The sequence below is a fragment of the Kryptolebias marmoratus genome, linkage group LG13 (assembly GCF_001649575.2).
Source record: "Kryptolebias marmoratus isolate JLee-2015 linkage group LG13, ASM164957v2, whole genome shotgun sequence".
Taxonomy (NCBI): Eukaryota; Metazoa; Chordata; class Actinopteri; order Cyprinodontiformes; family Rivulidae; genus Kryptolebias; species Kryptolebias marmoratus.
Genome location: NC_051442.1, coordinates 14837025 through 14854133, shown reverse-complemented (window position 1 = coordinate 14854133; position 17109 = coordinate 14837025). Strand labels below are relative to the sequence as shown.

Genomic DNA, 17109 nt, shown 5'->3' with positions numbered 1-17109 from the left:
GGGTATTAAAGGCAGAGGGTGATTAGTGGAAGTGGGCACAGGTGAGATGATTATGGAGCTAGAGGCAGGTGTAGATGGGTGAGAAAAGGGAAGAGAGAGAGTGTGACTGAGGAGAAGTGAATGGTGGCTGAGGCACAGGGAAGAGACAACTAAATAACAAACAATAAACTCGAACTGAAATATGAAGACAAAACATAATACAAAAACCTTACATCCTAACACATAGCAGTTGACAGAAATGCTATTTTATTAACCTTTATGTTGTTAATTTCATATTACATGGAAATGTGTGGTTATTTTCAAACACAGATAAAAACAGCTCAAGGTTCTGTCAGGAATATCATAATGTTTGTGACAGAATAATATGAGTATAACTAATGTGTTAAGAGAACTGAAAATCTGAGCCAAAGTTGGAAATTAAAGACTAAATTCTCCCCATTTTGTCCCTTTGACGGCTTGTATCCATCAGCCGTGAGCCACTTTATGCTTGTTTTGTAGTATCGCCCTGTCTGTCCTCTTTAGCTACCTGATCTAAATCCCTCTTCTCCGTTTCCTCAACCGCCCACTAAATCCTCTCACCTGAAACGTACCCACCTAATGCTGATCTCTCCCTTTTTAAACACCTAAATAGGCCACGTTTGCAAAGGAGCAGAGCACATGCAGCCCCGGAGGAATATCAAGTGTTTGCTCATAAACAGAGGGATATGCAGGCAGGAAGCAGCTCAAAGATCATGTCGTGCTGTCCCTGCTGCGCTCCTGCTCGCACCTCCAGATTATCCAGGTTTGATCCGCAGCCGGCCTCTGAGCCGGACTGTCCCTCAGTCATCACTGTGAGCCAAAAGGAACACTGTAGTCACTTTATAAGTGAAAGCCTTTTAGAATCACATAAATACCCCGGCATGCAAGCTTGGACAACAAAACGACATAAAAAATAGTCAAGAACTGTTTATTTTTTCAAGTTTGACTGCATTTCTAAACCAAATATGTGCCATGTTTTACCCAGAACACCTTGTCGAAGCTTATATTAATGCCATCTGAGCTGAGTTTCTCATTATCACCTCTGTTTCTGTGCATGTCACGCCCTCCCCTCCATGATGTCCGGGTGTAATCCTCACCAGCCAGGGAACTGCCAAGTAGGATTTCAGGTGCAGAGTAACCCTCAGCCTGAAGTCCAAACCTTCTGATCGCATCGCACAGCAGGACAAAAAAAGAATACAAAAAACAGAAGACCAACTATGTTCCAGACCCCGACAAGACCAGAGATGATTTTTACTCGTTCTGATTGACTGAAGAGAAGAAGGAGCAAATATCTGGGGAAAGTGATTGTTGGGGTTGGATGCTTTCCAGTCTGAGCTAACTCGTCACATTTAGGTCTTTATTTTACATCCAGCTGCAGCAGGACCTTAAGGTGAGTTGGGTTTTATTATTTATTATTTCACGTTAATAAATATTACAACCATCTAGTGTGGCGGTAACATGACTTCTTCATAAAGATAGTTTGAAATTTAAAGATTTAAAACCAAAAAACAAACGTTTAACCTCAACAGATGGCTTTCTGTTGATAATTTAGGAGTCACAAAGAAATGCAGTCAGTCAGTTTTTGTTTGCATGAACTGTTGAGAATAACACAAGTAAGATCAGATGCATAGATGCAGTGTAATTAACAAGGAGGGAAGGGTGTTTGTATGTAAATCTGTGGCATTAACAATCAGTGTTAAATGGATTACGTGAAGCCAGGAAAGCATGTGTGGAGCCAGCAGTGTCACTTTCTGCACGACATGCTGTAATAGGTCAGGAATGAAGCAGATTGATAAACAATACACAACCTGAAAGACTTGATTCATTTTATACTTCCTGTTCTATTTTGTTGCATGAAGGTTGTTTTCTTAAACCTCAACTAAAGTATCTCTGCAGAACGTTGCGCGGAGATGTGTCAGAAATTAAATGATACTTAACACGAAAAATGTATTATTTTAATCATTCTGCTAGGGTAAACTTTTTAATTTTTTAAACTGTAGATACTAAATAAACTAAATAGCAAACAATGGAGAGAGCTTCACAAGCTGTAATTCCATTGTCGGGTTTAGATAACGCTTTTAATGACACAAATCTAGCACACGTTGGGTCAAGGTATTAACACCTTCTCCTTCCGGTACAGCATGGCACATTTCTGCATGTGAAGAGCACGTTTACTGGGTCAGGTTGTGTCTAATCTGCAGAGCAGAACAGGAAGTAACCAGGCCGAGGATCCCAGCACGATCCGGTCCTCTGCATCTCCTGGTTTTCAGTTAATCAAATCCTGGGCTTTGTGTGTGCAAGGGCATGCAAACTCTTTTCTGCGCAGATCTCTCCGCTCAGCTTTAACTTTTGAACAGCAGAGCGCAGCGTTGTTCCATATAAAGCCTTAAACTGACGGGGAAAGCTTCATGCTAGATATTAAGGCGCAGCTGTTTGTTTACAAATCTAAAGCTGTAAACAAAGACAACAAGCAGATCAGGTTCAGATGCTGGAGCTGAGACCATTTGGGCCATCACTAATAACAAAAACACAATTAAAACATTGATTGACAGATCATTCATTGAATTTGAGTTACACCTTGTTGCTTTTTGTACAGCACCCTTCCTATGAATAATGTGCTTTATTAATAAAAGGAACTGAGCTGTATGGAGACATATTGGTGAAGAAATACAAAAAAAACCCCACAAAACTGAAACTAGCCTTCTTTGAAGGAAACATATCGCCTGCTGCCTTCCACGCCAAATAAAGGATCTGTTATTGCTCTGAGCGTGTGTTAGGGATGACTCTCAGCTACTACCACACCAAAATTAAACGCAGTATCTGTAAAACTAACTGAGTTAAGGTCATTTTTGTGTTTGCCAAGGTTGATCAGCTGTGGCAGCCATTGGGTTGACTCCAAAGGTTAATCAGTTGCAGAGGTACACCCTGAGATTAATTTCTGACAGTTTTATTAAAATCCATCCAGTGACTTAGGAGATATTTTGCTAACAGACACAGGCAATTAGACGGTCACCCAGCACCATGAAAAGTGTCGATAAAGAAACTTGGAAAGAGAGGTCCGTTAAACACGAGAGACCGAGAGAAACAAGGACTGCTCCCTCAGTCTGTGATAAATTAGGAGGCAGATAAAGGAAGTCTGTGTGAAAAATGAAGCACTTTCTTATCTCATTTCCGAACAGAGCGTCCTTACGTGCAGCCACGCTATATTTAACCTTAACTCTTGTCGCTTGTGTACGACATCTTTGCTTTTTACCCGACAAGTCCCAAAGTGATTTATATTAGCTGTTCAAGGTCCGTCACCTCTGAGTTCACAAAGGAGGCCCAGACCACTGGTGTAGCCTAACACATTCCTAATATCCCTCCGTGTCTCACAAAACATGTTCAAATAGGACTTTGTTGGCATTTAGAAAGGCATATTTTAAATACCAACCGGATTTAATGAGAAAATATATTAAAACCTGTGCTGAAAGTACTGTTTTATGGATTACATTTTAGCTGGTGTTGTAAACCTATGGGGAATTTACTGATTTAGATGAACAGTATGGTAATTCTGTCACAAGAAGCAATGGTACCTTCTTGTACGTTCCATGGCTGCGATGGGTTCTCTGGAGGAAAACTCATTATTAATTACCATGTGACAGTCAACGTGGATTGGGCCGTCCCTTCATAATCCTATGACTCCACTCATAATGGAAACCTGAGAAAAGACATCACTATTACACAAATGTTTTTCTCTGTGTGGGGTTGTGTCTGTCTGCTAGCAAATACCTCATGAACCAAATGTTGGACTTTAATGAAACCTTCAGGAATTAATCACTGGGTATACATCTACAACTCATTAATTTAAAGAGTCAACATAATTCAAGATGGCCACCACAGCTAATCGACCTTGGCAAACACAAAAATGATGTTACATGACATGAAATAAGTAATTACAACTAGGGTCGGCTTAAAACTTGTACTGGAACCATCAGACAGAGAAGCTGGTCCTGTTCCGGCTTCAACTTTTAGGTTTTAATCCAAGGTCTATTATTTAGTCTTTGGTAATGACTGGATGTAAAAAAAACACTTTTGGAGTCAACTAAATTCTAAATGGCTGCTACAGCTAACTGACCTTAAAAAGAAATTGCTATTACAAATGCACAGATATTAAGTCAAAATTTGTTGTGGTAATAGCTGAGCGTCATCCCCAACACAACACATATTCTGAGATTGTTTGCAATCTTGTTATATCAAGTGAGATCATGCATAACTTTATTTTTAAGGTTTGACCAAAACAGCTAAAACTCCATCAATTCTGAACATAAAATGATCTTAGTTTAAATCTCTGGACCGAAAGGCTTAATTGTAAGCAAGATGTTTCTATTAATGGATAATATATTGGTTTATCAGAACAGTTTGAATTAAAGAGCACCCATGAAACATGAGGACCAATCAAACTGGAAGTAGTAAATATAACCAAACTCTTCTTGTCTCGTTTGATCCAGACAAGGGTGTCATCATGGATATCGGCGGTTTGGAAACTGTTGTGGCAAACTCGGCCTACGTGTCCGCCCGCGGCAGCATGGACGGCTCTGCAGCGGCTGCCATGCGTGACAAGAAGATGCGCGCCAGGCTGAAACTCCCGAACATCAGAGACTGCGAACACATGAAGGCGACCGTGGACTCGACCTTCGACAGCATGTGCATCAGACAGCCCATCGGCAAGCTTCTGTTCCAACAGTTCCTGCAGAGTCACGCTAGCCTTAAAAACGCAGGAGAGCTGTGGAAGGACATCGAAGACTACGTCATATCCCTGGAAAGCGACAGATTGCAAAAGGCCCGAAAAATGATGAACACGTACTACGAGTCTGCTTCAAAGAGTTTTTGCAGCTTCCTCGAGGAGAAGGCCATCATTCGAGTTAAAGAAGACCTAAAGAACGTGCGTGGCGACCTGTTTAAAGAGAGTGAAAAGCAGCTGCTCAAGCACCTGGAGAAGGAGGCCTTAGATGGCTTCAAGAACAGCATGTACTTTCTGCGTTTTGTTCAGTTCAAATGGCTGGAGAGTCAGCCTGTTGACGAGGAGTGGTTCATGGAGTTCAGGGTCCTGGGCAAAGGAGGGTTCGGGGAGGTGTTTGCCTGTCAGGCGAAAGCTACGGGGAAAATGTACGCCAACAAGAAGCTGGAGAAGAAGAGGCTGAAGAAGCGCAAAGGCTACGAGGTAAAACACTCACTGTATCAGTTGGTTAATACAGTTATAAAGGATGGTTCTTCCTCAGAATGGCCTGCAAAACATACAAAAAAAACAACAGAAAACCTGGAATAACCCAGAGCACATATGATCAATATGCATCTCACTGGACTGAGACTGTTGAGGACTCGACAGCATTCGCAAAGGAATCTCCAAAATGTTTCAAAATGTTCACAGGGTTCTCAAATTCCTCGCGCGAGTCGCAGAGGTTTCTGTTATTCTGGACCGCAGGCTGTACTTTGATACCTGCACGGGGAGCGGAAAACTCGGATGTTTTCCGCTACAGGCTACAGCTCCGAAAGCCACAAGGATCCAAATCTGCCTATCTTCCTTTCAAATGTGTCTTCCAGTAGATTAAATCATAAACGTGTGTGTGTGTGTGGGGGGGGGGCTGAGGTGGGCACAATGAGAGCCGAGGTGGGTAAAATGTGGGCAATAAAATAAAGTTCACAGCCTTGAATACAGTTTTATAAGTGCACACAAATTTAGGTTGTGATTTTTAATAATCGACCAGATGAATGTACCTATTAAAGAGGTTCAACACTGACCACGTCAGCTTAATGTGAAGCTGATGAAGAACGATGGCCTTACACAAAGAAAGAAAACAAGTTGTCTTTGTGTTTTTGTTTTTGTTTGGAAATCAGTGAAACTGAGCTGACTGAAAGTAGAAAATGTCTCACTGTAGCAAGTTAAGGACATTTTATTCCCAGTTTGAGTTGATGGTACATAATTTTATTTATCTGTACATAGAAATTCTACAAAAATAAATAAAATACTTATGCTGATTGGCATTCTTCAGAGTTATCTTTAAAAAGAAATTCTCCCAGACTTTGAACTCATCATTCATGCTTTATGTAACATGCAGGAAACCTTTCTTTTTGCTAACCCCAAATATGTGGTTCTAGTGACTAAAATCAACCAAACACTGGGAGCAAAACCTCAAAAGCACACAAAAAAAATAGATAAAAGCGCAGAATAGAGCAAAGAAACAGTGACTTATTTCACCACTGCTTCATTCCTCATCTATCAAATATGGATTTTATTTGAAAATGCATAATGTTTATCACAGCAGTGACTCAAAAATACACCTTGTACTCATGTCAGAGGTTGACAAATGTTCAAATTATCTGTGTATGTGGTGTTAAACTGCAACTTGCGAATTGATTGTAAAATGTCTAAGAAAAGAGCCCATAAACCTGTCACCTGCTGATAAAGAGGACCTATATTTGACAAGCCATTCATAAAAGTTTTCAAAAAGGTTTGAGGGGAAAGAAAAGCCTGTCAGGCTGAACATAAGGTGAAAGGGGGGTGAGCCATTCGGTGAAACTGCATGTTCCAGCTGATTTAATGCTGATGTTCGATTTCTGTTCAGGGAGCGATCGTGGAGAAGCGAATCCTCGCAAAAGTTCATAGCCGCTTCATCGTGACGCTGGCTTACGCCTTCCAGACCAAGACCGACCTCTGCCTGGTCATGACCATCATGAACGGTGGAGATCTCAGGTGCTCATTATAAACCCTCCTCGTTTTTTAACATGACGTCCTCTCCTTACACACAAGAACTAGTATTCACCCACCACCCACTGTACCAGACTTTTAAACTAAGATCATCTCATGTTGAGAAATTACAGAGTTTAGATCAAATCTTAAAAATAAAAACATTGTGTTGCACTCTTAAATAATCTCCTTTATACTTGCTATAAAACACTAAACCTGCCTGCGATTCCTCAGGTTTCATATGTACGATGTGGATGAGAAAAATCCTGGTTTTGATGAGAAGAGAGCTGGATTCTATACGGCTCAGATTATCTGTGGGCTGGAGCACCTTCATCAGCACAGGATCATCTACAGAGATCTGAAGCCGGAGAACGTGCTGCTGGACGATGCAGGTGAACTCTTTCTGCAGCCGTGAATGGTTTGCTTTCGACGTTTAGCTTCAAAGTCACAGTTCCATCCGAACGCATCTATCTTTGGTTTTTCAACCGTGAACAGTAAGCAGGTGATAGGTCATAGTGGGTGTGGGTTTGTATCTCTACAGCAGCTGAAAACACAAGCTGGTTAGGAAAAGCTGTGGCTTTATTCACAAAGCAAGTAGCAAGCAACATTAAGATTTACACACCTGTTAAGAACTGTCATAAATCAGCTGAGACTAAATGTGAATCAAAGTACTAAAGTGCTAAAAAAAATACTCAGATTTAGAACAAGGATTCTCCTAAAAATAAAAATAAAATCCAGGTCAAACAAGTTGTCGCAATTAAACCTTTCCCCCCTCAGGACACGTCCGCCTGTCAGACTTGGGTCTGGCTGTTGAACTTCCACCAGGACAAGACAAAACTACAGGATATGCTGGAACTCCAGGTAATGAAGCGATACATGAACTGGGCAAAAACAGAGTGAAATGGGGAAAAAAATATCCCAATAACAATGCTACAATCCAAGTCACCCATGAGAAAAGGTCAGAAGCAGACCTTAGAACAGTTCTTACTGACTCTTTAAAGCTAATAAAAACAAAACAGCTTGATAATAATCTATAAAAAGCAGCATTTTATTAATAAACCTTGAATTGATTGAAAGAACCATCTGAGAGTCTTGGACACTTTATGTAAAGCTTTTGAAGTAAACCGGCACAACCAGGTTAAAGACGTACGCTCTGAAGAGAAAATAATAACCTTTAAGTTGCTTTTTTTTGTTTTAAACCATGAGCTGATATTTATGTATTCTGACACAAGTATCCTTCAAGTTTAATAACCCAGAAGGCTTTAAGTGAGGAAGCTAATTATGCTGGAAACTTGTCTTCATCAGAAAAAGAAAGAAAAGTCAGCTGCTTTTCCAGGTTCAAACTGAGCTACTCGGAGATGATATTTCCTCCTGGTGTACTTTTCATTGAGAATAGTTCCCCCCACCTCATAACTATCCTTCGATGACTGTTGAACATCCCTGCAACAAGTTGTGGTCCAAAACTGGCTTTGAACAACAACCAAGAAATAAACAAGAGCGCTAACATTTACTGATTTTCGTACTGAAAAATACGGCAGAAGGATTTGTCCTCTCTGAAAGCTTGGATCCAGCTGTGTAAGGATTAACTAAGTCAGTGTTGCTCTTTGAAACTAAAAGGTTGCCCACCTGTGCTCCAGTTAAACCTCTTTCTGTAAAAGAACCATAATTCCTGAACCCTGTTCCTGTCTTTTAAGTACAATATCTTGTTACCAACTAAAGGTTTCATGGCTCCGGAGCTCATACAGAAGAAGGAGTATGACTACACAGTGGACTACTTCACTCTGGGGGTCACTTTATATGAGATGATCGCTGCCAAAGGACCTTTTAGGGTTCGAGGAGAAAAGGTATGATTCTCAGTTAGTCTGTTAGCGCTTGTCCGGGTGCCCAGGTCATATCCCGCTGTAATGTTCTCCCCATTTTTAGGTGGAGAATGACGAGGTGGCTCGAAGAATCTTGAACGATCCAGCTTCCTACACGCCAAGCTTCAGCAAGGAATGCAAGGACCTCTGTGAAGGCCTGATGGAGAAAGACCCGGCGAAACGGCTGGGGTTCAAAAACAACAAGTGCGCCGAGCTCAAACAGCAGCCGTTCTTCAAGGACATCAACTGGGGCCGTCTGGAAGCAGGTGGTGCACAAAATTAAAAAAAAGCCCAACAAAATTCCAAGAAAAGAGATGGATGACAGTCAAAAAAAAGCCAAACTGCAACATGTCTTTGTCTCTCACCTCCAGGTATGCTACCTCCGCCATTTGTCCCCGATCCAAAGATGGTCTACGCCAAAGACATTGGTGATGTGGGCGCCTTCAGCACAATCAAAGGTGTGGTTATAGACAACAAGGACACGGAGTTCTACAAGGATTTCGCCTCTGGCAACATCCCGATCCCCTGGCAGGAGGAGATGATTGAGACAGGCGTGTTCGGGGAGCTGAACATCTGGGGGGAAAAGGGCAAGCTGCCCAACGACCTTGATCCCAACTACGTGGAAGTCAAATCTGGATCGTGTGTGCTGCTGTGACGGGAACGGCACATGGAGCAAAAACGTATAGGCTTAGATTTTCTTTTTGTTAATCCCTCGTATTATTAGGCACTAATCCTGAGTTTTGTCTTATATCAGTTATGATTGCTGAAACACTGGCAAATGTCACAAAACAAATGTAAATGTAGTTGCAGTATATCCTAATTTTTCTTCAGTATTTGCAGCAAAGATGATTATGTTGTTGCATGTTATTCTTTAAGTCTTTATTAATAATGCATTATATTTAAGCTGTAATTATATCTGTTATTGTAGATAAAAAACATTTAAAAAAATTAATAAATTCTTGCATAGCAACAGTATGAGGTCGTTACATTCTTTATAGCAAATATAGAAAGTTTGTTCAGTGGAGAGTCTACAGTGTGACGGTGTTCTCTTTAAGTAAAATACACTCATGGTTCTCAGACCTGTAGTATGAGTTTTTAATGGTGGTCTGGAAAATGAACAGAAGAAATACTGATTTCAAATACTTACAAGCTAAATAACAAGCTATTGCATTGGCGCCCTTATTACTAATCAACAGCCATTCTTTCATTTCTGTCACAATTTTTGATTCTCGAAACGTGCGGCTCAGCTGGGAGTAGTGTGTTAAAATTGCCAAAGAGCTGGAATAAATTTCACCCACAGATAACAAAGGGATTTAGACTCAACGAGTGAGAAAACTACGTGGTATGTCTGGTCTCAGACGTACTTCACAGTAGAAGCATGAAGTTTAAACAGGTCACAGAAAAATGATAGAACTGGCTTTTTTTTAAGATCCACAGTTAAAGTTGTATATTTTTCAAAGATTTTACCACAAAATGTCCAGTCTTAGTATAATGTCACACACTGACCTTTGACCTACCTACCAAAACTTTTGAAAACAAACTCCTTTTACTCCCACAAATTTTACGTTTCTTTATCAGTTCGTACAGCAGATGCAGCTTTTTTTTTACCTCTTTCACCCAGTGTCTCACTGCTTTAGGATTTATGGTTTGCTCTCTAATCTAATGTCCCTACAAGGGAGTGAGAGCGTGACTGGTTGTTTGTCTCATTTGTCTCCGTGTCCCCTGTCCAGGGTGTCCCCCGCCTCTCACAATAACTTCTGGAGATAGGCACCAACCCGTGACTCAAAAAGGAAAAAGAGGAAAAAGCGGGTAAAGAAAATAAATGGATGGATGGTCACATTAAAACTAATTTGCATATCGAGCCAATTGTTAACAATCTTCAGTGTTTTTAAGAGTAAACCTTCAGCACACTGTTGCAGTGACATTGCACAAGTTACCAGAAAGCAGCATTTCCCTTAAATTAAGTGTCAGAGATTACGGTCACAATTTGTGGTCACCATTGTGACAATCAGCACAAATGGTAAACTTTCCCATCGCTGTGCACATACTGCACCTCCGAGTCATGCTGATCACTTTTGCTTGCCTGGCCTCTGGTTAAGGCTCGAGGGTGTGGAAGACACTGCGGTCACCAGCCAAGGTGTTTGAAATGTTTCCTCATGACTTGCTGACTCCCCCAGCCACAGCTGTTCGGGTGCGACGGCGAGGAAAAGGCTTAGGTTTACTGAAAAAGTATTGATAAAGGCGGGTTTTGATCCCACAATGACACCTGCTAGGATCGGACAGAGATAATCAGCAAAGCTCAACACAACCCATGAAATGATGAGTTTCAGTCTACATACTAAAATGAAGACATTCCTGTCATTGCACTGTGTTCCCCTATTCCAGCTTGTGCTTTAGTTTGGCAGCAACAGGGTGTCATAGACCTTTGATAATAAATAAATTTATTAATTAATGACAGACCTAGCATTCTCTAAAGAAATGCACATCACCTGCCACCTTTCATGCAATAGCTTTAATCGAGGATCGTCTTATGTTGAGAAACGAAAGAGTTTTAGCCTTTTTTGGTCCAATCTTGAAAATATCATCATGTGGGATCTTAGTGCTTGGAGTTCAGCAAGTGTTGGAAATGACTCTCAGCTACTACCACACCAAACTTTAGCTCAAGAACTGTAGAATCGACTGTATTATAGCCGTTTTATTATTTTCTAAAAGTGATTGGCTGTTTGTGTGAGTCCAAATGTGAATCAGTTGTAGATGTTAATCCAATGATTCCCTGATGAGAGTTCCATTCAAATCCATCTCAGCTGTCCACCCTTCCCTGACTGAAGACCACAGGCTCAGATTTGAAGGTGCTGATCCTCATTCCAGCTGTGGACCTCTCTGGTGAGAGCTGGAGATCACAGCACGACGACGCCAAACAGGACCACATCATCTGCAAACAGCAGAAATGGAATCCTGAGGCCACCGAACCGGACCCCCTCCGCCCCCCTGTCCATGAAAGTCATGAACAGAATCGGTGACAAAGTCCAACTCTCACCCTGAAGAGGTCCGACTTACTGCCGGCAATGAGAACCAGACTCACACTGTTTGTACGGGGACCGAAGGACCCGTAGTAACAGACCCCCAATCCCATACTCATAGAGGGTACCCCGGGGAAGAGGGACGAATGTCTTCTCCAAGTCCATAAAACACATGTGGGCTGATTGGACAAACTCCCATGTCCCCCCCAAGGACCTTAGTGAGGGTAAAGAGCTGATCCAGTGTTCCACAGCCGGGACAGAACCTGCACTGTTCCTCCTGAATCTGAGGTTCAGCTATCGACTGGATAGCTGGATAGAAAAGTAATTTGCAAAAGTTATGTTTGATTTTATTTTATATATACAAAACATCGATGTAACAGTTGTTTAACTATTTCTCTGATTTGTCCTTTTGTCCAATAGTATGAATCAGAATTACCTAGTTTGTGTGTTGAAGCATTGAAACGTGTCAAACATGGAGAGCGGCGTTGCTCAAAGAGCTGGAGTGCAGTTAAATAGTGAACAAATGACATTGTATGCTTTTAAACATTGGAAAAAAAAGTTTTGGAAAAGGTTAAACAAAGACACTTTGCCCGCCGGCTCGTGGCTGGGAGCTATTTTCCAAACGCACTTCTGGATATTTCTCGTTTCACCGAGTCACGAGCCTCAATTTGTCACACACCTTTGGTTTGGTTAATGATGCTTGTTATGAGGTTCAGAAGTTAATTGTCCAGTTCATTGCTAGAAAACCGATACGGATCTCAATTACGCCTTTCTGTGAAACTCTATGCATCAATTATTAACACTGATAGTGAGAAATATTAGAAAAGGAACAGTAATACGTGGAACACACTTAGCTCAAACACAACAGAGTGAACTTGAAGCACATCATCTGTAAGACAACATCAGTAAAGTGTGACTAAATTCTCATTAAAAAGCAGTTGGATTAGTCATAAACTATAATCTTGAAAGGACTGTATTTAATCCAGTAGGCAGTATGGTGCAGACAGCAGACTAATAACCTGTGTGTATTCCTGCATGTAGGAGTGTTCCCCTGGCTTTAATCCAGACACGTCAGTGAATGTGCTGAGTCTGATGGGCGTTTGAAATGAGAACAAAACAGAATAAATACACATCTGTAATTTTGGCAGGAACTCGTTTTGTCATTTAGGTGCTGGGCAGAAACTAAACAGAAACCGATAATCTGTCAGCGAATATGAACGGGAAGGATATGTGTCCCGTTATCAAGTCTTTCTGGTTAAATATGAACATAAACATGCGACGTGGAATACGCTGATCATAAATTCTTCGTTTCTATAAAAGTGTTTCGACTCTCGTCCATTTTCAAAGGCCGCAAGCGTAAATGTCTGATCTTTACAGACAAATAAAAATGCAGCTTTTACAGTTTACTTCCTGAAAACTGGAATGACGAGTTACTTCCTCATTGTGGAAACAAAAGACTCACTTTGATGGGATTTTCATCACTGATGCAATCGATGCACAAGAACATCGAAATTAGTTCAGCAATATAGATTCAGATTACGCCTACTTATGTCAATTGTTATTATTAAACCATTACACCACATCTCAGTTTAGTGATAATTATGAAAATGTACATTTATTTTATAAAAAAGCATTTTTTTTCCTTCATGCCCACCACTCTCACATCTCATACCATCACATAAAAGAAATTTATAATAATCAACAACGATGGATTTAAATGCCCAATTTAAAAAGAGACTCCAACAACAGCAAACATGATAAGCATACGTCAGGCTGAAACTCAATTTTTCTCGCTTTATCTAAACAAACTAACTCTGTAAATGGTTTCCTTGATCCTTAATACACCACAACATTCACAATAAACATCACTTAACGATAAATCCATAATTGACTTAAAATAAACACTGATTTCTTAGTTTTCAACTCATCACTAAGTCCATCCTATAATTCACCACGTCTGTGTATTAAACATTAGCTCTGACTGGACAACCCTCATAAATTAGGTTTTTCTTGTCTTAATTTAAAAAAAAAGCCTGAATAGAACCAGGAAGGCCATTATTCTATTATATATTTATCTGAATAAATGGCAAAAAAAACAAGAGACAAGAGAGAAAAAGACTGATTGTTAGCTACTTATAAAATCTGTAAAGTGTTTAAAGTGTTGGCCTATATTTCTCTCTATATATAAGCAGACAAGGGGAAGTATGGGTGTGGATGGTGCTGCAGCACTCCCTGATGGAAGGCCATGTTCGGTTAGGACAACGTGCACTGCCAGTGTGGCTTTCACTGCATTTGGTATAATGATGTTCATCATGACATCATCATGACATCATCATGACATCATCACATGGACTCCAACAGAGACTTTACATAAAACACAAAGGGGGACAGTATTTTAAAGCAAACACTACATCAAAGTGTTAAAATAATCTATTCACCGAGTTCGTCAACAAATGTTTGCATTCTGCTAATATTTACTAAGTGCCAACAACCACAAGGTGCATCAGTGGCGAGGAGGTGATTAAATCTGCTCACATGAAACCTGTGAAACTTGTGGAACAAAAACTAAAACCAAAACTGAAAAAAAGATTAGTCCTCTGTGTAATATTAATATCATCAAAATCCAGGTTATGACTGCTGACATATTTCAGCCTGAAGCAAAGAAACCAAACGGGCAATTCAGTCCAAGTATTTGGACAGTAAACACAGCTTAAAACATTCACCAGCTCAGCAATAATGTCATGATTTTTTTTTATAAATGAGGTACTTTATGACTGTGGGAGACAAAGAGGGTAACAGAAAGCTGTAATACTAGCCGTGGTTGAAGCGCTGACTTCATCGAAACTCGGTTCAACTGTTAAGGACCAGCGTTTGAATAAATATACAACAAAGCTGACATTATTTGAACAGAGTTGCTGAGCACACTTCACTGAACAAATATGCAAGTCATAAATCGAAGCTTAGTTTAGAGGAGATTAAAATAAAGTGTGTGTGTGTGTGTGGGGGGGGGGGGGGGTTGTTAATACCCTAATGTTTTAAATTTGGAAATAAATCAAGAGAAAACAGACAGTTTGCTCAGGGTGTCATTTTGTCAATGACAGCTGTGGGCTGCAGCACAATTTTGATTCTGAACAGGAGAAATGGATGGATGGATGGATGGATGGATGGATGGATGGATGGATGGATGGATGGATGGATGGATGGATGGATGGATGGATGGATGGATGGTTGGATGGCACTTACATACTGCGGACCATAAATTGTTCTTCTGGCGTTGGCCGCAGTCCCATTATAATCTATGAAGGGGTTCACTTTGTCACTCTTAAAACCTACGGTTCAGACATCGTTACCAAATCATTAACCATGACTTAAGCTGCTGTCATCCTCCATGAGAAGTCATGGTGTCAGCTCTCAGTCATGTGGCTGCGTGACAAAAATGGAGTCATTTTTGCTGCTCCGCCGAGAAGCAGCTGACAGAGGCTGTTAGAAAACACAGCCATCTTTACAACTCCTCCAGCAACCTGCGAACTTGAAAAGACCACAGAGACAAACTGTTTTAATGTTTTTTCATTTTATTGACAGACTTCTTCTGTTCCTTGGGTTTATTGTCAGGACACTGAGGCGAGCACACGGCTGTAACTCAGCCAGATTTACAGACATTGAGCTAAAATTTGGTGTGGTCGTAGCTGAGAGTCATAGCCATGGAATACTCTGACAGATGGTGCAAGATCCTCGTTTAAAACTTTGACATGCAAGGTCAGAGACATGCATTCCTTCAAGGCATGCTACTTTCATGGCACGGATTACTTGGAGAGGTTTTATTTGATCAGATAAATGTTTGTGTGCTTGTCACTATAGATGAACAAAGAAAAGAGATGTGCGATAACATTAAACACGAGTGTGTACATATGTCACCAATCTCACGTGCATCTGGATTGGATTTATTGCTCAATTGTAATTACAGCCTAACACTGGCAACTGCAATCAGCTGTGTGTTTGCAGACACACCCGTCGACAAATGACTTGTACCGCCCATGAATTCACTGTTATATAATAATAATAAAAAATCCAAGCAGGCTAACTTCTTGCACATTTGCGTTTGTGTCTAATTTAGTTTTACAATATAAGCTCGGATTTAATCTCCCTAACAGCAGCCTTGATCAAACACTGCTACTGGACCTTCGGAGACTTCTGGTCAAGCTCAAACCCGTTTTCACGTTTGCTTTACGCGGACCTGCCCTTTAACTCGGGAGGTCAATGCGGACACAAGCGCATAAATAATCCAGCTGACTGACAGAGGGGTGAAAAGAAGACATAAAACATTAACAGGCCCAAGATTAGGAGGTCTGAATGTCTTGTTGATACTGTAAGAACTGTATATGGTGGCACTTTGAACCGTGCTTCTGAAGGCTGGCCGACTGATGAGAATCCACCTGAGATAAGATACAGACGGCGAATAAAATGCTTCAAATTGATCCTAAACAAAGATTTCTTCAAGGCAAACAAAAGGGGAAACATTCCCATTTACTTTTAAATGTTGTCTCGACAGAGCGCTCGGGTTTCTGACTCACGAATTCAACTTCTGTGGCACACGTCGTCGTGGCTTTGATACGTCCTTTTTTTAGACTGCATTGCGTATGTGGAAGACTAATTATACATCAGGACGTTTCAGAAGAAAATGGCCTACAGCCCTGCACCATGCCAGCAATATTTTACAAGAAAAGGTAAAATATGAGAAGCCTTGAACAGAAAGGCATCTGTTAAATCTATACGCTCAAAGAAAGCAGCAAAGAGAGGACTTCATTTCATTTCATTTCATCTATTGTCCCTTTGCAGCCTCGTTAATGCTTAACCAGTGCTGCAAAGAAAAAGACTCTTTCTGCCTCCAATAAATCACTAATATACTGCTCTCAGCGTGTTTGCCCTGCAATTAATCTAGTATTTCCCCATAAGTATTTGCTCATGGATCTTGAAGTAACCTCCCTTAAATTTCAAGCTACCAATTGATTCCTCAAAAGGGGAGACAACTAAAGGAAAGGATGATAAAAGCAAACAATTGAAATCCTCAGAGTACACTGCAAGAAGAGCCTCCATTTATATTCATTTTCTCGACTTTATTTAGTTTACACACATCTTCCCTCACTAAGGTCTGTGGCTTCTTCAAACACCAAATCTGAAATAAATCAGATCACTTTTTTAATCATTTGTTTTAAGTGTGTCCGAGAAAAATACTCATTCTTTCAAGTACTTTAAGCTTTTACTGCAATCATTTAAATTTGTCAGAATTGTTTTAAAAGAGGTTAAAAGAGCTTATCTGTATTTCAAGAAAAGAAAAAAAAAAAGGAGTGGGGGGGTGGGGGGACAAACTTTATGATGGTAATTTCGAAGGGCACGTGAAATGTCATCAATTTTGGGCGGGAATAGCGTACTCCAAATATAGCTCCAGCCAGCAAATCAATGTTCAAATGTCCAGGTTTGACTGGATGAG

General features: G+C 40.6%; 1 protein-coding gene across 1 annotated transcript; it reads left to right on the top strand.

The window, feature by feature from the left end:
- The first annotated feature begins 1138 nt into the window (after positions 1 to 1138).
- On the top strand, positions 1139 to 9571 carry grk1b (G protein-coupled receptor kinase 1 b). The gene is made up of 8 exons (XM_017431923.3): positions 1139 to 1408; positions 4506 to 5218; positions 6621 to 6748; positions 6977 to 7134; positions 7520 to 7603; positions 8462 to 8586; positions 8666 to 8867; positions 8973 to 9571. Exons 2-8 carry the CDS (start codon positions 4520 to 4522, stop codon positions 9254 to 9256), a joined length of 1680 nt encoding a protein of 559 aa, XP_017287412.1. The 5' UTR covers positions 1139 to 1408; positions 4506 to 4519; the 3' UTR covers positions 9257 to 9571.
- Positions 9572 to 17109: the final 7538 nt, after the last annotated feature.